The sequence below is a fragment of the Bubalus bubalis genome, chromosome 1 (genome assembly GCF_019923935.1).
Source record: "Bubalus bubalis isolate 160015118507 breed Murrah chromosome 1, NDDB_SH_1, whole genome shotgun sequence".
Lineage (NCBI taxonomy): Eukaryota > Metazoa > Chordata > Mammalia > Artiodactyla > Bovidae > Bubalus > Bubalus bubalis.
The window spans coordinates 90,596,278-90,619,950 of NC_059157.1; the positions used below are offsets into that span (position 1 = coordinate 90,596,278).

At 36.0% G+C, this 23,673-nt stretch overlaps 1 protein-coding gene across 50 annotated transcripts in view; it reads right to left on the bottom strand.

Annotated features, from left to right (window-relative positions):
• LOC102400543 (ABI family member 3 binding protein) overlaps positions 1-23,673 on the bottom strand; it is a 295,359-nt gene that overhangs the window by 78,408 nt on the left and 193,278 nt on the right. For 33 of the 50 annotated variants that reach the window (XM_044941166.2, XM_044941140.2, XM_044941123.2 and 30 more), the window contains 12 exons: positions 23,385-23,468; positions 21,753-21,809; positions 20,654-20,713; positions 19,902-19,982; positions 16,984-17,058; positions 16,047-16,103; positions 15,326-15,397; positions 14,816-14,863; positions 11,495-11,569; positions 7,488-7,562; positions 961-1,020; positions 327-374 (listed from right to left, as the gene is read on the bottom strand). In XM_044941166.2, coding sequence (XP_044797101.2) covers positions 327-374; positions 961-1,020; positions 7,488-7,562; positions 11,495-11,569; positions 14,816-14,863; positions 15,326-15,397; positions 16,047-16,103; positions 16,984-17,058; positions 19,902-19,982; positions 20,654-20,713; positions 21,753-21,809; positions 23,385-23,468 — 792 coding nt within the window. The remainder of the gene's footprint in view (positions 1-326; positions 375-960; positions 1,021-7,487; positions 7,563-11,494; positions 11,570-14,815; positions 14,864-15,325; positions 15,398-16,046; positions 16,104-16,983; positions 17,059-19,901; positions 19,983-20,653; positions 20,714-21,752; positions 21,810-23,384; positions 23,469-23,673) is intronic. The other 17 variants (XM_044941197.2, XM_044941016.2, XM_044941074.2 and 14 more) reach the window with 11 other exon arrangements.

The following is a 23,673-nucleotide window of genomic DNA, read 5'->3' on the forward strand; positions in this document are numbered from 1 at the left end:
TTGTTAAGGCCACAGCTGAGAACCATTAAGCCAGCAGAAATGTTAATTATATGGACATGAGTAAGGTGGGATCATTTTGAACACAGATAAATGAGGTAGGTGAGGATGAACGTGGTAATGAGAGTTCTTAAGTTGGTCTTCAGAGCAAACCTTTAAAACAGTGAAGCCACTGCCTTTCTATTCTGAAAAAGGTAAAAATAATGAGAATGAAACAATGAAGAGGACTGAGAAGGGAGGATGTTTCAGTGTGATTGTTTGAGAAAGACCTGCAATCTTGATGGCAGCCAGGAAAAAAATCAGAGTGGGTCAAATGGAAAAACCATTACCTAGAGTTGTCTCTGGCAGATGGATTCTAAAGGTAACAGGTTGCAGAACTAGGCCAAAAGCAAACCAAAGAAATATATTTATGAGAATTACTACCTGGTGGAGTAAACCTAGTTTCTGTGTCTCTACAATGCACCCATCTGAACATTTAAACATTCTCTTAGAGAATCAGAATAAATATAAGAAAATTCTATATATCAGATGACACCCAGGGAACTTAGTTTAGCTAAAACTTTAAAGTTTTCATTTACTGTCACTATGAGGAAAATTTGGGTAGGCACCCATATTTTTAATTTAAAACTACACCCACATTTGGATGTAGCTATATTTACACCCTGAAAAAACGTGAACATGGTTGACTCAGTTAATAATTATATCTTATAGCTTTAGCATGATTTCCTATTCAATAAAAACACTTTCAGGGAAAATAAACTAATTATACCCTATTCCCTCATGGGGGAAATATGTCAAGCAGATTGCATGATTAAATCTTCCTCTAAAGAAATACACATTTTCTATTTAAAATTTTCTCTGAGTTTCTTCTGCATATCACCCTCATTGCAAAAATATATTTGCCTCAAGAATACCTTTTGAAAAATACACTTCCTAACTGGGAGAATAAAACAGTTCATTTACCAGGTTCGCTCTGAGAGACTTCGGAGTCTGGCTTATGGGGAAGGAGCACATCTCTTGGAACTGAAAGAAAAAGATTATAAAACACTGTGCCTTCTAAATGCCATACCTGGAGTGAAACTCAACCCACAGACATAAAACCCTGGGAAGCATGAATGAGGTAAAGATATTTTCACAATGGCTAAAACACTAAGGCAAGAAAAGGACTGTCTTTCCAAAATGGAAAAATGTCAGTGTATTACGGAAGGTTCTAGTGGACATGGTTCATTTTGAAGATTCCCCTGAGGGGGAAAAAAGGGAAGAAAAAACTAATTTAATTAAACATAAGAAGGTTATCTCCCTAAGTTATCTTCAAAATAAGAAGTCAGCTTTTGTCTGAAGTGGTTAGCTGCCATGTGATATTCCTGCTAAAATTCCACCAACAGAAATAGGAAACATTATTTTAAAGAAACGGGCTGAAAATTGGGGGAAACGGCAAGAAAAGCAAAACTCTTGAGGATCTAAAAAGAGAACAAAATTTTATTCTAAAAGGCATAATAGTTATAGGGAGAAAAATAGAGCAAAAGGAATCAGCCACTCATTAGAAGACACCACATGTAAAGTTGATGAGAGTGCTTGTCAAGTAGTAAATGTTAGTTAAATTTTGCCATTTTTGTCATTCTTAGTGATGTGGCTTCTAGTATAATAAGTATTAGGGCCTCCTGGCAGGAAAACAAGGGAGACAAATGTATGCTACACTACAAGCCTCCTCATATTCAGTTCTGATCTGTGGTACATTTTTAATACCTGTGTCCAGTTCTACTTTGGAAAAATAAAGTGGTAGGCCGGGAATTGATGCCTTATTGCTCACTGGGGAAAATATCAGGTTGACTTGCCTATTGTTAATACCAAATTTCTATGGCAAATCTCCTTTCAGGAGCAATATAATGTATTTCTTTGACTCAGTTTCCCTACAAGGAAGTCCTTGCCAACCCTACTCACTCACTGAAAAGTTTTCCTACCACTCTAAATTCATAAATACCCTTAGGTATGCAGTGTAACTTTCTTGCATCGTATATGGTGCTGGAGGGAAAAAAAATAGGATTCAGGCTAGAATTCTCCCTCTGAGAAAGATGAAGAAAAAACTTTTGTAGCACAAGGTGGACAAGCACAACTTTACCATTCGTGCAGAAAAAAGATCGTATAAAATGGACATTCATTTTCTTTTATGGCTTTTGGAGATGACATTTAATGTGAATGTCACATCTGTTCTTAGTCTAGGCCACTGAGTAAGTACCAGTGAAATCACAGTTGTGGAATTTGGTCCATTGGAAAGAAATGTAACTCTATTAGAACTTCTATGAGCTAAAAGATAACGACCAGAAGAACTTGAAATGTGGATTTTTGTTTGTTTTAAAAAGGTTAACTTCAAAAAAGGTCAGTGGTGGAGAAAGTGAGAGAAAACCCACCATAATGGTGAGCATTTCACCACTGCTATGTAGTCTTTTGAAAGATTCAAGCAGTAAAACATGAAGAATTTCCAGCCATAATTCAAACTGTTTATCTGTAGGGTGAGGGAGAAGGCACTTTGATGTGGCTCTGAGAAGGTCATGGCCATACAAAGCAGCCTGTAGTTTATAAATATCCTAATTGGTTCCAGTGCTAGACTGCACAGAGAGGAGGTGGGATTAAGGAAGGGAAAAGCTGAGAAGAAATGTGCTACCAATAAATCCACCATATTGTAAACACATTACCTGCGGCCTGCCTTAGTTTTCTGAGGAATTCAGACAAGCATAATGTGGATTCCTGCTGCTGCCGCTGGCACATTTTAACCATGAGGTGATGATTTAATAACTGCCATACCAGACGTTCTAAAGCAGGTGAAATCAGTGGAAAGGAAAGAACTAGAAATATTCACAGGAAAGGGATGTGAATCATTCTCTTATTTGGTCAATGGCAGCTCCAAGAAATGCAACTTTTTTTTTTCCCCCTATGTGGCATTCTGTTGTGTATTAAATTGAATAAGAGCATGATTCTAAAAACCTAAATCTTCCATGCTGGGGGAAACTTATGAATGCAAATCATGACAATTTAACTGAGAAGGCAGTTTTGATTTCCTTATTAAAATATTTACTATTATTATATTTTAGACCCATTTGTATTAGCCAATTTATCATTTATATTAATGAACAAATTAACTTACCAGTTATATATATATATATATATAAACTACCTTTTTGAATAAAGGGCATCTCTTCAAAGAAAAATTCAACTACCAGAAGAGAACTGTGAATGGAAGTGTCTAATATGGACAAATGTGAACGACCACCAAGAGTGTTCTGCCAGAACAGATGGGAGAATGAAGGAGTTGCTCTCTGATGGAGATGGGCACTAAGAGATCTTCCGTGAGCTTTACCCTTGCAACAGCCTACAAAGATATTCTCATAGGTAAGTAACACACATAGGCCACCCACCTCCTTCATGTCCAGACTGCCACTTCCTTTATTCCAACCTTGGACCCGGGGGCACAGTCTGAGAGGCAGCAGGTTTCCTGCCTCGCAGAGGCCACTTTCAGAGCTTCACTTGTGCTCTTGTGTTACCTTCCCTTGTGTCTCCTCTGGGACCTTTCACTTTCTATCATTTCTATTATCTTATATTTTTGTCTATTAATCCATATTTTCATTTATCTATGAATTCTTCCCCCTCCACCCATAAAACAACCCAAGAGTTCCAAAATCCTAAAATTAATAACCAGTTCCTTAACGCCTCCCCTTCAAACAATCCCTTTCTTGCTCTCAACTAAGAACTCTGCCTCTGCTTCCTGGTTTCTTAACTGCGTCTTCTCCATCCACTGTAGATGGCCTTCCATTTCACTAATCTCCTGCACCCATGAATCCATGAGACCTCATCTATGGTTCTGAATAGCAAAATGTTCTAAAGACCAAAAAGGTTTTATTTTTTATTTTTTTGCTTAGCCTCTTTGACAGCAAAACCTGACTAGAACTGATCTAAGTCAATTTACAGTTTTTATTTCTCCTGAGTAGTGTGACTGTTCCTGCTTCTTACTGCAGACTTATGAATATGCGTGTGATCTATGGTATCGGTGCTGTTTTACCTTTCCCAAGTCTGAAAATTGCTGACCTCTGAAGCACTGGCCCACAGGTTTCAGATGCAGGCTTCTAGACCTTCACTGTCAAGGCCAGTGGCTTTTTTGGCCTCCTCCTCCTCCTCACTGTTACTCATGGCCTTCCCTGCCTGGCCTCCTGAGTTCCTCTTTCCTGGTACTCTCTGTTCATTTGACAAAAACTTCTGCTGGCTCCTCCTTCCTCTATCCACTATTTAAGTGTAACCATGTCCTCTAAGACTTTGATCTCTGATCTCTTATTTTCTCAGTCTGTACCTTCTCCTGGATGATATCATTCCCTCAAAATTTAAGAACCTTCTATACATAGTAGACACATAGACATATGGCTCCCAAATCTACATCCTAAATATTGACTTCTGTTTAGAAAGCCAAAAATTCATTTCAACCACCAATCCAACTGGCCCTCCAAACCTAGCACCTTATTCCTGTTGTTGCCTGCCTTAGTTAATGGTATTGGCATCTACCACCTGCGTAAGCTAGCTTCCCTGGTAGCTCAGTTGGTTAAGAATCCATCTGCGATGCAGGAGACCCAGGTTTGATTCCTAGGCAGGGAAGATCCCCTGGAGAAGGAAATGGCAACCCACTCCAGTAATCTTGCCAGGAGAATCCCCATGGACAGAGGAGCCTGGCAGTCTCCTACATTCCATGGGGTTGCCAAGAGTCAGACACGACTTAGCGACTAAACCACCACCACCTGCCTAAGCTGGAAATTACTGTGTCCTCCTTCTCTCCATGACACCATTCAGTCATTGTCCACATTCTAGCAATTCCATCTCCAAAAGACATTTTAGCATTCATCCCTTCTTTCTTAACTGCAAAAATGCTGCAAATTAGAATCTGCCAAAGAGAGCAGTTTAGAGCATTTGCAGGGTTGGATAGCTTGCTGAAATTTAGATTTTTCCCCCCCCTGGCTTGCTTCCAATTACTGAAGTCTATCCAAATATTTCTGTGGTGACAGAAGTTGCTACATAGCCAAGACAGCCCTTGGTACAGAAACACATCTATAAAGAAGGCACAGCTCTGCTGAACCAGGCATCAGAGTGAGTCCTCTGCCCTGAATTTGAAAGCATTTCTCCAAGGCAGATCAAAAGAAAAGCCAGTACTGTTCTGGCTCTGGACATGCTGTGTGGGCTCAGTGTGTCTAGATTCCTCATTAAATACTGTAGTTAATCTGACTGAGTGACTGGATATTCTCTAAAGGTCTAACTGGATGAAAGCTGTGTTATGCTTAGGCATCTGTGGAATAAAAGAGCTGTACAGAGAATCCGAGACTGACTAAAAATTCAATTTTGTCACTTCTGACATCATTTAGAATTGAGACAAACATCATGTTAAAACATAACTACGTCCCGATTTCAGTACTACATTTTACATTTTTACAGAGCATCCGTCTCTCTAGGATATACAGCACACATTACATTTACATGTAACTTACCCTGTTTTCTGAGGAGCCAGTAAACAAAGTCATGGGCTCCTTAGGAAGCAAACCTGAGACTAGATACAACCCCCAAACTGTTTGCATCCAGTCTGTTTAAACACTTGGGAGAAGACTGAAAAGTAGTAATGATTGCCTTATGTTTCTTCCTGTAGCATCACACCGATGGAGTAACAGGGGAACCCCTGATGGACACAATGGCAGGACCAACACCGGGTTTAGAGACACAATTCACACTCAGGTGTAGAGACACTTGGAACTAGAGAGTCAATGCTGCTGCTACTGCTGCTAAGTCGCTTCAGTCGTGTCCGACTCCGTGCGACCCCATAGACGGCAGCCCACCAGGCTCCCCTGTCCCTGGGATTCTCCAGGCAAGAACACTGGAATGGGTTGCCATTTCCTTCTCCAATGCATGAAAGTGAAAAGGGAAAGTGAAGTTGCTCAGTTGTGTACAACTCTTAGCGACCCCATGGACTGCAGCCTACCAGGCTCCTCCATCCATGGGATTTTCCAGCCAAGAGTACTGGAGAGTCAATAAAATAAGCCTAATGAAGGCTCCATGGGGAGCGTTTGTGCTGCTGTTCCAATCAAACTTACGAGTTAGAGTGTGAAAAATAAGGTATTGATGAAAGTAAGGCAAATATTACATATTTAAAAAGAAGAAAAGTTTAACTATTACATATATTACTTTAATGAGATTATGTCATATCAGAATCGATAGTACTACTTTTTCTAATGAAGAGGAAAATAAAATCACTCACATATATTGTCATTATCTCTAATGACTCCATCTCCGTTAACATATTTGTTCCACAGTTGAAAACAAGAAGTTGACCTTTTGCCAGTGGGAAGATAAGCTTTTTTTTAATGGTGTTTATAATATGACTTTTGCTTTTAGCAGTACAAATTTACATTCTGGACTTCAGGGCAAAAAGGCTCTTTGTGGACTATTACCACCTGCAACCACCTAATCACCCCACAGCAGCAGAAACATTCTCCACTTACATAACCAGGAAACCATGATAGCAAGTGAATTCACTTGCTTCCAAAATGCCATCAGTCCAAGCTACAGCTCAGAAAAGCTTTGGTTTTAGGAATGTTCTATAATCTTCTACGACCACCTAAGAATTTATAATAATTGAATTTTTTTTTTTAAAGGGGCAAAACCTGTAGTATTTCTCAGATACTCTGGCTAAAAGTTTGGCTTGGCTTATTAGTGAACCAACAATGAACTACTTAGTGAAGCCAACAGAGGCTTCTTATGATCCCTTGAGGATCTAGAGAAATGTCTGGGTCCTTGCAGTCCCCACCTTGACTTCTCCCACAAATGCAACATAATCCCCCCCTAAACAGGCAAAGAGCCTTCTCAAATGATAGGCAATAAATAGATCTGTAGCTAAAGAAATCATTTGTTTGTGAAACAAATTTCTTAAGCAACTGCTCCATGAACTGGGAAAGTAGAATTAAAACCTCAAACAAAGGGAAAAAAAAAAAATCCTCAATGCTGAATAGTGTAAAATTTCTGAACCCAAGAAAATGGCTAAACATCATTTTCTCCATTTGCAAAACATCATTTTATAATTTTTGTGGAAAAATCCCAATTCTTTATCTTATTTTGGTGAAACGTGAGCATCACATAGTTAACATTAGTAGGTTATATTTTAGAAGTCAGAAAAGAAAAAAGCATTCTACCCTTAATTCTAGAAGGTTATATTTTATAAGTCAGAAAAAAGAGAAGTCTTCTACCCTTGGCATAATTCTCTGCCTTTGGATTATATCAATGTTTACATAAATAATGGAGCACATATGTAACTTTTCTGAACACTTTGAAATGATTATATCATGCACGACACAGCATGGTATCTGAACATAAATGAAATATGGACCTCATACCCATCCTTCCTCATGTTTCATTGCTGTAGAATGTGACAGTAGAATGCATTTGACTTAAACATGAAATAAAGCATTTACCAGGTGGCGTATAGGACACTTCTGGACTTGGTGATGTCTTTGGCTTCAAAGTAACACGCTGGAATACCTTAGGAGCTGAAAGAGAGAGCTTGGACCATGAGTCATTTGGTTTCAGCATCTCCCAGTCATGCTTAGCACGTAAGATCTGACAAAGCATAAACCTGATTATTGCTTTTAAAAAAATATTGAAATAGGAGTTATATGGAAAAATAAACCTTAAGCTCTAAAAGTAAATCAGTTAGAATTTCAAATACTTTTAAGAAAAATGAAATCTGAGAAACAGCAAAATTTGACTAAGCATAAAGGTAGGATGAAGAAATTTTGCAAACCTTTGAGAAGAGATAGCAATTAAATTAACCTAAGAGTACTCTTCTCTGGATGTTTGCTTGACTTCTTAAACCCATCCTCATGCCTTTCTCTGAAGAATGAGTTCAGTAAAGTCAAAGTGGGACCCCCAAAAGCATGTATGAAAGCAACTTAAAGTCAGGTCAGCAACAGCAGAAAGAGAATCGGCAACGGAAGGGAATGTTTGGGCTCATGTTCTGTGCCTCCGGCAATTCTTAGGCTCGAAATAAACCTTTAAATGACATGTTTACAAACTCAAACCATCTTTCCACAGCTGTTCTTTTGGAGTAACAAGGTGCTAATGTAATAGATTTTTGTTTTGTTTTAGTCCTGGGGGCAGCGGGGGAAGAAAGGCCTACCTTATTTATTAGTTCATTTTACAACTTCAAAAATGCTTTCATAAAGATTATGCCCTTTGATTCTCACCATAATGCTGAGAGGAAGGAATGATCAGCTTCACTTTGAAGCAAGGTTGGAGACTATTGCCTGGAGTCACATGGTCATTAAGCACCAGAGCCAAGACTTGAACTGAACCCCAAGGTCCAGACATGATCGCTAGGTCCCAACTCGGGTTTCCTATATCCCAGCTCTGCAGGTCACATTTTTAACTTCCTCCTCATTTTTTAGGTAGACATAATAAACCTGTCCTAACTCAAAGCGTGACTGTGAGAATTAAGTGTGAATATCAAAATGATGTGAAAGCTATACTCCTATAAACATTTCTTTCCACTTTTGGAGAAACTTTACAAATTTGACATTGAAATATCTGAGTATATTTTGCTTTTCACATTGCTTGCCCCCTCAAAAATTAGGAGCAATTTTGATGGTTATAAGATTTCTAGATATATAATTATTAATAACAGGATTGCTCACTGCTACTTATGAACATAGGAATCTAAAATCAAACCTATATTTAATGATAAAATATTCTTGATGATTTCTTCCAAATTTTTGATCCCAATATGTCCTCAAATGCCAAATATAGTAAATTTAAAATTTTCTATCTAATTTATCAACATAATTTAAGTATAAATAAGGCAGCATGCCCAATTACAGAATTTCATTCTGAAAATAGTGATAGATTAACAACTGCATTGCTCTTTAGGCTGTACATGCTATGTTGGATGATGGCTTATAGCCCAACAATAACAATTTGCATTTGGTGTTGCACATAGGAACAGAACATTCTCCCATTCAAACGGCCTTTTGCAACAGCTAGACAGATGTAAGGGGGGAAGTACTATGAGAGTTTAAACATTTGTCTTTGAATTACTGAGTGATACACCTATATACATACGAAACATCCTTGAAAGACTATAAAAACCTAGAGTATTGCTGGGATCTATTAAGTAAAACTCATATTCTCCTGGGTAAGAGAGATCCTAATTTCACCCACTTTTAAGAGGAATACGTAGAATGAACAATTTTCCAAATCGTCCCCTTATATTAGGCCACCCTGACAAAGATGGAAGTATTTGGATGGCAGCTACTTTCCAGAGGAGATGCTGATGGACTGGAGTTTGCTCAGTTGGGACAGAATCAGGATGCTCTCTTGCTACAGTCTGCAGCCACTCCAGGGTTTCAGAGTTTCAGTGGAACCGCTGAGTGTATGCATCTATCCATTCTAAAGTTGCTTATCTTGTCAAGAAAGGTTAGCTAAAGGTCTAAATCAAAATCAAACAAGGTTGAAACTTAGAGTGTCATAATCAGAAACTAGAGTAAGATCCTGATTTACTATATCGATTTTTGTAAGTATAGAGTGCAGCTCAAAAAGATGAAATTATGAATGCCTTCCTTCTTAGTTCTAATCTCCTTTACTTTTTATAATGTTGCCAACCAGGGCTTTACAGCCTCAATGTTTTAACTTCCAACACATCTTATTTTTCATCTGTTTTCTTACTTTCCAGCATTCATTGTTTTATGCTTTGTTATTTCTTTCCATTTCTCCTTTTCCTGCTATATTTATTCTATTCTTTATATTCACATAAAAGGTTGAGAGTTCCTTTCATGATTTTATCTGTTGATTTCTTAAAATTAGATTTTAGTTTCCTATCCACAAATTTAATATGCTTGCTTTTAAAATTCTTATTCTATTTTTACTTATTCACTAATTCCAATTATTTTTCCTAGCATTTCTTATATATTAACATTTCAAATTTATTTTCTGTTATTTTAAAATTTCTTATTCTTTCAGATGATTGTTGCCTTGATACCTTCATATACTTATGTATCACATCCGTATTATTTTTTAGCAAAGTTTTAGTAATTAAATAAAAACACATTTTAAAATACATTAAAGCAGATTGAAAATCATTAGCTAGATATGGTACCCAGGACTTTCTTTTAAGGAGTTTTCCTTTAAAGAAAAAATAATGGGCAAAATTTCTCTCAGAAATATAATAGAAAATGTTAGTATCTCTCAGGTATTCAAGATCATTCCCAAATCTAACAGCTCTTTTTTTTTTTTCTTTCAGTAGGGATACTGAGATGTGATTAAAGAATCTGTGGTGGTAATTCAGAGCTATTACCTGGATCAAGCATAATTTTGATGCTGCTAACATTTTGCTTTCCCCAGATCATTGGTGATAGTGAGGGTTCCTTTCCAGTACACTGGGTAGGTGCACTTCATATACTTTTTGGAAATGGGCCATGTGTAAATACATTTAAATATAGATGATTGGTTAGACTGTAACTACCTTGACCACAGAAGGCCGAAATTTTGTTTCACATCCCAGGGTGTAGCACATTGGCTGGCACGCAGTCAGCATGCAATAAGTATTTGTTGAGTGGCTATAACTGATGAAGTGAACTAGTTAATCAGCCGCTTAAGGATCAAGGGGTGATGCAATTTTAAATTAGTAGGGAAGAGTGGCAGGAGGACTAATGACAGCCGACTAGGCATGACTGGGTATATGGTTCGAGTAGGCGTCAATGCTGGAAATGTCTGGAAAAACTGATGGAGTCCAGAGGTTGGATGAGGACAAGAATAAAAACTGATGTAAAATGCTGAGAATCTGCAACTGATACAAATGAGAAACCAAAAGGAGGGAAATATGAGCTTTCTTTGAGGTATGTCAGGTTTATGGTAGCCTGAAATGGAGATCTGCCAAGGCAGTCAGAGGAAATGAACAAGATCTTGGTTGAGAAGTCAGGGTTAATCATTCAAGTAACCACCTCCATACTATTAAAAAAATAGTTTATAATGATTCTTGTTTAGCTCTTTCCAAAACTCATAGCAAAACAACCAAAGCAATATTAGGTAAATATTTTATAGGAGAAGATACATATTAAAAATCTTCAAGACCTAATGTTAAATAAAATTGACTGAAAGGCCAAAAAATAATTAGGGGACTGGTGGGTGAAGGACATTCAAGGACCATGGAAGGGTTTCTCAAACTAGGAGAAGCAAAAGGAGTAGGCAGGCTATTTTTTAAAGAAATTTCATATTTCTCTATCCCCTTCTCAAATAACATAAGAGTAGGAAAGCTTTTTGGAATAAGCCACTTTAATACTATACTTTTTGATAAAGTCTAAATATAAATATTTATTAGGTTTCAAAGAAAGACTTGTTTTTTATAAGGGTTAAAAACCTAACTTGCTATAATTCAACAGAGTAACTCTGCAAACATCAAACTTTTCAGGCCAGAATATAAAACATTTACCTGATTGTGTTTGTGGGATTCTTGGATGTGGAGATGTTTTTGGTTTGGGAGGAGTTCGTGGTATCTGCTTGGAAGCTAAAAGAAAGGATACAGGTTCGGAGCTCTTGAGCTTCTCAAGAATAACAGTACCTAACCTTCTAGGAGCGCGAAGACATTTGTTGAGTGATTGAAGACGTAAATATACAGCAATTAACATAATTAAAGCTGGCAAAGAGCAATAGAATATAAGAAGATCATTTTCTTATAACAGAAAACAAAACAAGAAGGCACATTAACTAATATCTAAGATACTCAGCTGGCAAATGAAACTGTTGAAATTTTAGGATTATCTTCTTCAAATACCTATTAAATAGACTAAAAATAAATTTCATGATAAAATAATTCATCCTTATTATAAGTTCACATCGCATTATCAGAGTATCCCAGTATAATATTTTAAGTACAAAGGGACACAATTTCTTCTAAATAAAAAGCATGTTACATTCCAAATATACCTAGAAAGTGAATATGTCTTAATAAGAGAGTTATGGAAAAAAATTAATTTTGTTAAACAAAACAATTTTTATTGGTCATATTGGGGAGGAAAAATTGAACAGAAATTGAAAGGATACATTATTGAAGGAAGTTATCCTTTTGCTGGGCAATTCTCAAAAGAGTTCTAGGACACTCAGTGTAAAAGACAATTTCTTCACTAAAAAAATTAAAGGTTTATCCTGTAGAGGAAAATAATGATCAAATGCAAGGTCACAGCTTGTGGAAACACCTGTTTGGTTGGATTAAGTGTGTCTGAGATAAAGAGAAACAAGAAGAAACAGATGGTTTCCAAGGTCATGGAGTTTCAGACCCTTAAGAAAAGCTTGCTGAAAATAAGAGTTATTAGATAAAAGAAATTGAGTCTGTAGAGACTTCTTCCTGATAATTAAAATATACAAAGCATGCAATGGTTTCAGTGGAATCTTCTCGCCTGTAGAAAGAGGAACAAGATATGTTGGAAATTATACTGGTTTAGGAGTCAGAGATTAAGAACTCACTTTGCTGATCACTTGGTCTACAACCTCGGGTTCTTCATCAAAAGTAAAGGATTTTTAAGGACCCTTCCAACCCTACAATTCTATACTTGTACAGTTTTCTTAGTCTTGTGATATTGTGACTCTGAATTGCTTTGCTTGCTGAGGTTCATACTGATAGGTTCTTTGTATCCTTGGGGTATAAGAGACCATCTGTAGGTAAAGGCGTGTTATGAAGCAGTTCTATAAAAAATAATTCAGAATGAGATTGGTATCACTGGTGGTATCTGCAATTAAATATTTCAATAATATTAATAACTAGAGCTATTAAAAAAACTTGAAAATGTTAGAGATAACAGACACAGATCCAGTTAATACAGTCAGTGTGGAATTTTGGTAAAATTAAACTGTAGAGTTTAATAGGCAAAGTTTAATGGGGTATTCTGACAAGGAATAAAATTAATGAATAATTATATGAATAAAATTAATATCCATATCTCCTTTGGAAGTAGGGCCATATAAAATAGTTTATATGGACAATGAATAAAATTGATAATAAATGAATAAATTAATGAATAAAATTAATATCCATATCTCCTTTGGAAATAGAGCCATATAAAATAGTTTCATGGCCATCAAAATACAAGTTTGAGCTTATATATGATAAACTGCTGTTCTGAGAGAGCCTGTAGACACTGAAAGACTTTTTTGAATAAATGAATAAAATTAATGAATAAATTAATATCAATGAATAAAATTAATATCCATATGAATAATTAATAAATTAATGAATGAATAAAATTCATATCCATATCTCAATGAATAAAATTAATATCCATATGAATAATTAATAAATTAATGAATGAATAAAATTCATATCCATATCTCAATGAATAAATTTAATATCCATTTCTCATTTGGAAATAGAGTCATATAAAATAGTTTCATGGCCATCAAAATACAAGTTTGAGCTTATATATGATAAACTGCTGGTCTGAGAGAGCCTGTAGACACTGAGACTTTTTTCCTTGTAAGAAGAAGTACATCTGCACTGATGCTGTGTTTTCCTACATTTCAAATCCCATCAAGGAAACCCTTATGACTTGCCAACTAACTGGTGTGATTTCAGTTTCTCTTATTTGTATCCATGAAGTGGCCAAGCTGCCACAGGAAGGAGCAGAAGAAAGTAAGGTGATAAAGCATTTAAAATTGGGATATTTATGTTTTAAAATAGAATATAAATGTTCTTTCCCAGAAATATTATTTCCTCTATGAAAGACTTGCAGAGTAGCTGAGAGGTGTGTTTCAGTTAATCCTAAATGATATTCACAACATTGCTATGGGACTGGCTACACACTATGGATAGAAAGAGGAATGGGGCATCAGAAAGGTAGGATCCCCCATCAGAGACTGTGAGCAGCATTATGGCTTCCAACAGCTAGTCATAGTGCCCAACCATCATCTTCCTGTTCTTTTAAGTTCTGTGAACATTTACCTTCTACATGAAATACAAAACAATACTCAGTGTGGTCTGAGGCTCATCTGGGCTGGGTAGAATTACAGTTTGGGGCAGAGGTGATGTTTCTACAGTAATTGAAGGTACCTACCCAGGGTTATTATAGTGCTTCATGCACCTTTAATACAGAAAGGATGGTAACAGGCAGATTTTACAGAAAAAAAGAAAATTGCAGTGAATACCACTCCTACTTCTTAATAATGTATTTAGTTTAAAAACTGCTTAGAGATGCCAGGTTATAAAAGACTTTCAAGGTAAGCAATATCCTTAATTTTTAAATCATCACTCCATATTAGTACCTCCCCCAATAATGCTAGAAAGATATGTTCAAGAGTAACCATAAAACAAAGTAATAAAAACTGTTAAAGCATAAGCCATTCAGCAGCATTGAATTTTGTTTAACAAAGAGAAAATCAAACAAGTAAATCAACATGATGAAATGACTGCTAATGAAAAGTGTGTTGCTAGGGCAGAAGGTATAAGTGGATCATTGTACAAAAATATATTATCTGAAATATTCAACATAATACCAAACTGGCAGAATGTTCAACATTAGGAAAAAGATGCTTTAGGTTTGACAGTTTTGGTGACTAAAATAGCAAGAGGCCAAGATCTAGATACAAAGCTGAATGAGAGAAGACACTTTTTTGGACAATGGTTATGAAGAGAAGCATCTAGAAAGAAAATGAACTGTGATGAAGAAGAATGATGTTGCAACATGGATTCACAATGAAGGAGAACATGGGTTTTCTGCTGATGGTGACAATGGGGACAAAAGCTGCCAGGGTGTATCATTACCTAGCGTGGTCTCAGGTGGTTCAGACACATGTGTAATAGATCCCACAACTGTATCAAAACAAAGGAGAACAATTTTAAAAACTGTAAGATGTTAAGCTGCAGTCAAGTATTTCTTTCTTGAATATCAACCTCATTCTCTTGGGAATCTGCATCACATTTTTACAGATAGGACAATGGGTTAGGATAAGAAAAAAGTGATCTGAGAGGGACATCCTATTCTATAATCCTAAACTTCCAACTAAGATTTATGTTTTAACTGTCATTAACTGTCAAGTGTTATTATGCCTCAATACATAGATACCACAGAGAAACTGAAGTTTATTTCTGTATTCAGAGAGTCAACTATCATTTTAATTTTAGGAATTCAAGGATTTTAGAAACTATGGCTCTTCAAAGCTATTGAACTTTAGAACAAGTACCCCAGCTTGGACTTTAGTATTCTATGAAAAGTAATAGATACTAATTAAAATATTTTGAATAAAAGATTCAAAGCATGAAAACCTTTACCACCTTCTGTCTCTGGCTCCTCTGGCCTGAGTGGTGCTTTGGCAGTGGAATAGACATAATCTATTTCAGTTGGTGCTAGAGAAGAAACCGAATGGTGGGTTAGCGGTGGGCAGCCCATAGTACCCACTGTATGGAACACTTTAATTTGAAAACAGAGGTTAATTGTCCTAAGTAGATAGATTTGTGAGAATAAATAACATTTAGGTAGAATACGAAGATGGCTACAATTTAAGAGGGCAGAAATGAAGGCAGTGTGCAGTGTGGAACACACTCACGCACACACAAACTGGCAGGATCTACAGCAATTTCCACCTGGAGCAAAGCAGATAACTTCATTTCCTTACATATTTTTGCTTAAGGATTCCAGTGAGAAAAAGACATAGAGTGAGTTCTTTGAAAGCATGAGGATGGATCCTAAAAATGAAAATGAAAAATAGGATGTGCATATTTGCATGAAAAGAGTGCTCAGAATATTAAGAAGTGAAATTTTGCATTCAGAGTGAGAGGGAACTAAGTAAGGAAATTGTGAAACTTGCATAGCAACACAGCAGGCACTAGCACAATGTGCTGTATATAATATTTAATTGTCAAGATTCACTGGATGAGCACAGGCAAGATGTGAGAAGCCATGAAATGTTACAAAGCATGAGGACATCCCAAGATGACTTCCGCAATGTGATGGAAAAGCACATATACCTGACTTCCCACTGGGGAACATTATTACCTATAGCTTCCTTTGATGACTCAGTGCTAAATGTAAGCGATTCCGGGACTTCAGAAACTAGCAAAAAACACAAAATGGTACAATTTATCAAGAATGACTTGTTGCAAGCATTGAATAAATTCACACAAAGTATTTAGACACGTGTCTTGTACTTTAAAGTACTCAGTGTAAGCTGTTACTGTAATAACAATAGTACTATTAACACTAAAGGAAACCCTAATACCTGAATTCATAATTTTATAAGTACTGTAGGTTATCATTAACAACCATACCTTGTTCCATCAACATAAGCATCAAAATGCCATTTAACTAATTAAGAGATATACAAAGAGGATGAAAAGAAATTATAATCCCATTAGGAAAAAATAAAGATATGGTGCTTCAAAATAAATGTCAGAGGGTTGCAACAGCATTACTAAGCATAATCTTAAAAATTTGTTTTTAATTTTGAAGGGCAATAATGTTTAGGTTCATACTGTGTAAGGTGAAATTTTGTTATCTTTACTGAAGTGAGAACTTTCTTCTTTCTTAATGGTCACAACTCAGTGAGCATTCTTTTCACATAGCAGAACACAAATTTAGCTTACTACTAAAGAGAATCACAAGTTTGTAACTTAGTGAAAAATAAAGGTAAAGAATAGAATCAGCTCTTCTAAGTGGTTTTGTTGACTACTTAATCAGATATGTGATTATGCTCTGATACAGAGTAAACCCAGTGAAATGAAGGTAAGTATTTCTATACAGTTGAATAACAATTAATATGAAAATAATGTATTACTAATTTATACTTATTTGCAATCATGGAAAGAACATGTACCATATGTAGAGTTGTTAAATGCATATTCTTTTGCATTTTTCAATGTTTGGAAATACAATACTTGGGGTGTGTTCCCTGAAGTTCAATGGTGTATCCAGGCAGATTAAATAATCTATTTACCAGGTTGACTCTGTGTCATTTCTAGGCTTGGTGATGTCACTGGCTTCAAAATAAGAGTTTGCAGTTCAGTGGGAGCTGAAAGAAGAGGGTCTAAGTTGTCAAACTAATTATGGATAATTTATGTCACAGAATTTAGATAAAGGTAGCAATACAGAGACCTTCAGAATCACAGTGTTATGAATAGGCATGCAGAGTTTGCATTATTTAAACCAGAGGTTGGCAAATTATGCACTTCTCAATCCCTCTTCCTGACCTGTGAACTAAGTGACTTTTACATTTTTAAATGATTGCAAAAAAATTAAAAGAGTAATAATCTATGACATGTAAAAAATGGTATGAAATTCAAATAAAGTTTTGTTGAAACACAGCCACACGTACAAACTAAAATGACTTAAGGCCAAGATGTAAGTGATATACAAATATGCCTTGAATCATCTTAGTTTGTACACGTGGCTGTGTTTCAACAAAACTTCAATGGCTTCAAGCTACAACAGCAGAATTGAAAAGTTATAATAGAGACTGAATGGGCTCCAAAGCCTAAAATATTCACTATCTAATTCTTCACATAAAAAAAAAAAATCACTGATTTACTGATCCCTGATGTTAATTATCCTTTTAGAAAAAGCAAGAGCCTATTTGAAAAAGTGAGAGTCCTTAAAGACTATTGTATCTGAATGTATATTTCCACAAGGGCTTTCTAAGAATTTCTTACAGCTGATTTCAAGACAGTATTATTAACAAAATATTCAATATCATCTAGGAGTATTTTGTTCTATGTTCCAGTTTGACCACCCCCTCAGGTACCATCAATATGTGTCAAAATGCTTTATTTTCTTGTTCTCACCATTCCAACCACCAATTTAAGTCCTAGTTATTTCAAAGCTCAACTATTCCCTCTAAGACCACATAGAACCTTGATTCCTTTAAATGTTTTCTTTCTATATTTTTAATCAAACAAGCTGCTTTTGTATAAGCAAGTTATCTTTCATCTAAGAAAAATTCAAGACTCAATTCTTCACAATTATATTGTACTTTAAGAGGTAAAACATGCCCTTACTTTTTTTTTTTTATCTCTATCTCTGTTCTACACCCCACTCTGCTCAACTACTAACATGGTGCTGGGACCACAGAGGGCAAGGAAATGGTTGTTTACCTAAGACAAAGAAGCAAGGCTATTTGAAAAAGAAATTAATGAAATAGAATGCTAAGAGAATTGAATAAGATGCATCTTTTGTCAGAGACAATTCTTATGCATTTGGCTACCATATAGATCTCCTCCAACCATGAGCATTCTGGTCCATGTGCTATGGTAGAAATGCTCCCTTCTTTCTTAGCACAGAGGACGGAAATGCAAGTTAGCAAGCCATATCACTGTCACTCTGGGACCCAACTGCAATGGGCTGGAAGGACTTCTTGAACTAAAACCCAAAGATTTCCTTGGTTTCAACTGTGGAGTTTAGAGAAGTTTAAAGTTTGTAAAGAAGGATGTTCCCCCCTGCCCCATGTTTTGAAACTAAAGGAAGAAAATGTTGAGTTGCTATTGTATTTGTAGGTCTAAAAACCATCAACATTGAATGTAGACCAATGTTTTCTAAAATATTAGATTTTCTTGGCTTTACTGCCTAAGTTTGAAAATTTCACTTTACTGTCCAATTTGTTCCTTATCACTGAGGGTCTTTCAGAGATCAATAACAAAATTTGTTAAAGATATAGATATTACTATGTATAATTAGATCCTCAGAGAGATTCCTACTTATTAATGACTAAGAATCAATGCTAAACTGTAGTGGAGAGTAAGGAATAGTCAAGTTCATTAATGATGGCTAAGCCTGTAAATTACATTCACTAGAACTGACTCTTCCAAGAAGCAACCTTTTAAAAATAATCTAATAGGGAAACCATTCCTTGAAATAGGAAGAGAATAATGAGAATATCACAAAAAATCTTAGAGAGTGGTTCAGAGAAATTTCATGGTACTTAATTATTACCATTTTATAGATCTACATACCAAATAGAAGGGGAACAATTGGACTTCAGACTCTTCACTGAATCACATAATGAAATGCTAAAGGGGATTTCATGGCAGATAGATTTCCTCACCTGGATCCAGGGACATCTGTTACAAATAACAGGTAGCTCTTGAATTAAGAATCCTGACTACTTATCAGATGAAGCATGAAACAGAATTACAACAGCAATCAAAGGAAGCAGGAGCAACTCTGGCCATGATAGTGATGGGGTGGGTTTTTAATGAGGTCACAAAAGTCATTACCTAATGTTGCTTCTGGAGCTTCAGAGCTATGAATAACCGGTTCAAAGCTTATAGCAGAAACTAACCAAAAGCAACAAGGGGAACATAAGAAAGCTTAAACACACACATAGAAAGTCTTAATTTTTCTTTCAAAACATTAGTTTCGAATGACAACTTTTTTTTAACTTTTGTAAATTCACAGAAAGCAAATAGTCTCTGAGGCTAGGAGCAATTCATCACAGAGAGTAGGTACAACCTTTGAACTCTGCTATGAATCCTAGTATAGTCGACATGAGACTGACCTAGGTGTTTGATTTTCTGATTCTAATATGGAAGCTTGCATTAGAAAATCTGTTTAGGCAATATATGTTAAAAATATGTGAAAGGAATTTGTTGCATTTCTTGTAAGTTGGGAAAAAACCTATGGTTATGTACTATAATAGATCATGTGTGTTTAACTGTAGATGTACCATGAGTAACTATGCCAGTATTGCTACAAATAAAAGTGACCAAGAACTCATCCAAGAAGCAGCTGCTAACCATACTTTAATGCCTCAACTCTTAGGGAACATGAAGCCTGTTACTTTCCATCAAAGGCACTGCTTTGGGACCCCACATGGACAGACTGCTAGGGTTTACCCCTCAAACCATGGAATAACACATTTACCCAATTTGGTCTGAGGTGCTTCAGGGCTTGATGTGGTTTTAGGTCTGGGACGTGGACGACGAACTCGTGTTGTTTTATAAGCTGAAGGAAGAAATATTGGGTTATTATTGGATTATTATTATTCTAGTGAATGTGGTATTGGAAATAAATTTCTAGATTTTCTAAAATATGTTTTCTTGAAATTTAAGGCATATATTTTTAAGATCCAAATGTTTTTGCCTATTTTGTTCATTATTTTATCACAAAGAGTCTTGAGGTAAAACTTACACATAAAATTAAGTCCAGAAGTGAAGAGTCTTGTAAATCTCTAATTTTAAAAAAGGTAAGGACTATCATCAAACCATAGGTAGTTCACAGTAAGAAATTTAAATATTCCCCCAAGCCACGGAACTACACATTGTTATGTTTTAGTTCATCTAGAGAAGATACAGACATTCCTGACTGCATTTGAAGCTCAGCTTTAAAAATGAGCCCCATTTAGACAAAAGTAGAACATGATACAAATTCAATTAAGATTACACAGTAGAAAAATACTCTGACCTAATCCCATGCATAGCTTTTAAAACAATAGGCAACTTCTTTTAGAGTCTTCAATACTGTTACTGAGAAGGATAATCAAGTTGCAGAACAGCAGAGGATGACAAGATAGTCTTAAGAAGCTAGTGATAATGTGATGATGATGAGGATGATAATGATAGAATGAGTTGATAATGGGCAGGAAAAAAATGTTGTGGAACACAGAATATCATTACCTAATGTTGTTTCTGGAGCCTTGGTTGTACGAGTGACAGGTTCAATGACGGTAGGAAGAACTAGCCAAAAACAATAAAATAAACCAAAGAGATTTTTAAAATGTACTTGAAGGCTAATTTCAGAAACTAATGTTTAAGTTTCAGGATAGAGAGAAAAGAGACACACACTTGTTCTTTGCAGATCTGACCAAATTATGGCCAATATCCATTAACCTCATAAGACAGGTTATGCACTTTATTCAATATCATTGTGGTCAACAAGGAGTTCTAGATGTTTGGTTATCTGACCCTTGCTAGCATGGAAGACTTTTCTAGATGAGCTTTTTACACATTTATGAATATAAACATGTTAGACTTTTCTAACTACTGGAAAAAGCATTTATCAGTCTATTTGCACTTCTATACAAGTTGACATATAAATGTCTACTATTTTGTTCACTCTTTCAATAATCATGGGTATAATAATGAATTCACACATTCAAAAGGATAAGGATCAATGTAAAAAATGGGACATGCTCATCAAAATTTCAAAGTGGTTCTTCATTCAGTAAAAGACAAGAAACTCTTAAACCCTGTTAAACAAGGAGAAAGAATCAGCCTATTCTATCATAAAAGTCCATCATTTAAACTTTTAAGATTTAGGCATGTTCAAAAATTCGACCATTATCTAAAAGCATTATTCCTTGAAACAATAGATTCACCAGTACAATCACACAGATCCTAATTCAATAAAAAGTAACACAATAAAAAACATGGCATTTCTACATCTGATGAGGAAAAAGCAAGTGAGAAGAATAAGAGATAAATGGGAATTCATGTTTGAAAGAAAGCTTAATAGTCAACACTTTAAACAAATGTGCATGATCACATGACAATGTTGAGTAGATACACAGCAGTCCGACATCCTGAAATTAGTATATACACAGTTCTCTTAGATTCAACAGATGACATAGAGCTTAGCATACTTACAAGATAAAGATTGTAATAGGATGACAACAGAGGGGTTAGAAATGGTTTTAAGATGCAGGAGAACCTGTGGCTATAATGGTATGACAATGAACAGGAAGAGCACCATTTGAAGGACACACATGCTCATTACCCACGATTTCTGGAGCTTCAGTTCTAAGAGTACCAGGTTCAAGATCTGTAGTAGGAACTAGTCAAAAAACAATGAAACAAACACTTGTGAAAAGTCAGCAAATTAAATCTTACCAGTATAATATTGCTTCAGTAGGTACATAACAATTTGAAAATTTTTTTGAAATCACATACTTATTTAATGATTTGGTCACCTAAAGCTAGGTAGGTATTCTTTTATGAGACAGCCATAGCATACACAATCTGGTAAATATCTTCATAAAGTCAACATGAGTTCTTCCTAGGTATCTAAGTACCTGATTCCAATCATTGTAGAACACTGATCTAGGAAAATTATCTAAACATTTTACCAAATATATACTTATGTAACTGTTCTGACCACTGTTGACTTCTCTGTGGAAGCTTTAAGAAAACAATATGTCTAAGTTCTCACCACAAGGAAAAATATTTTCCTACTGCTTTCATCTATCTCTATGAGGTGATGGATTAAACTAAACAACTAAAGCTACTGTGGGAATCATTTCATGACACATGCAAGTCAAATCATTATGCTGTATGCCTTAAACTTATACAGTGCTGTATGACAATTTTCTCTCAATAAAATTGGAAGAAAATAGCATGTCTATATAAGCATGGATACAATTAGTAGATTTTGTATTTATAGACATGGAAAAGAATTAAGCCAAGTGAAGCATACAGATCTTGTTGAGAACACCTATTTGGAAGTAGGCTCAGACCTTGTTTGAGGCAAAAGCACTCAATAAATCAGGATATAAGAACAAATAAATAGTGTGTGGTGCCCAGTAGAGCACTTAACATGCTCTGTTCTAATCACAGGCTGTACCCTGTATAGGGGGAAGAGACCACTGCAGGAGAGACACTGATACTTTTGGGTCAAATCCAAACTTCTGAGTCATACTTTCAAGGACTTTCTTCAACTGCTCTTATGGACCCTTCCAAACACAGTACTCTTCATTACCACTGAGAAGCAGAACCTCCCTTCACTCAGAAGTCTGTGCTCGCTGGTTGGTCTCTTCACCTTTCTTTTTGTCTGTCAGTCTAACGATTTTAAGACTTCTTACTTCTGTCCTTCAGAGACTTTTCTCTCTTTCAGCTGAGAGATGTTTAGAACCCTTGCATAAAAGAACTCTGCACAGATATACTGCCTAGGTTCAATCTTTTAATGTTTCACACTGAGGTGGGTTCTGAATTTGACTCTATTCCAGACTGAGAAGTAAGAAGTCGCTGCCTTCTCTGATATCCTCACAACTGTTGATGGGCTGTGGGGACAGGTAAGTTACTTCATGTTTGTTTCTTGAAATAAAAATGATTGGTTTAAGATATTTTGTCTTTAAGTGAAGAATGGAATGGAATAAGAAAACGCAAATAAAGTACACAGTACATAAAAGAGTAGATCCTTAGGTAGAAGGCAGAGTATTCAGCAATCGCACGAGTCCCTGCCACCCCCTCATCACGTTTTCCTTTGCTAACTCAACAGGGAGAAGCAGCAGCAGGCCATTTCATGCCTTTCCCCGCACAGGGCTCACAAGGGCTACCACTCCCACTGCTGGATCAATCCCAGACTCTCCAGAGCCACAAGGACTCAGTCCTTTAATAAGAAACCCACATTTACCCAGTTTGGTTCGAGGTGTCTCGGGAGTTGTTGTAGTTTTAAGTTTGGGACGCGGACGACGGGTCCGTTTTGATGTTTTAGGAGCTGAAGAAAGAAAACCTTCAGTTACTTCAGAGTTCATAGTTCAGCAGCTATGGGTAGCAGAACACACATCTCCAGATTTTCTAAAACTTTCTAGATTTCCACATATTTTAGGAAGTGTGTCTTTTAAACTTTTTAATTTGAAGCTTTCACCCTTATTATAATAGTTTTTTTAACATGTGGAAGTTTACTGGGAATAAGTCATATA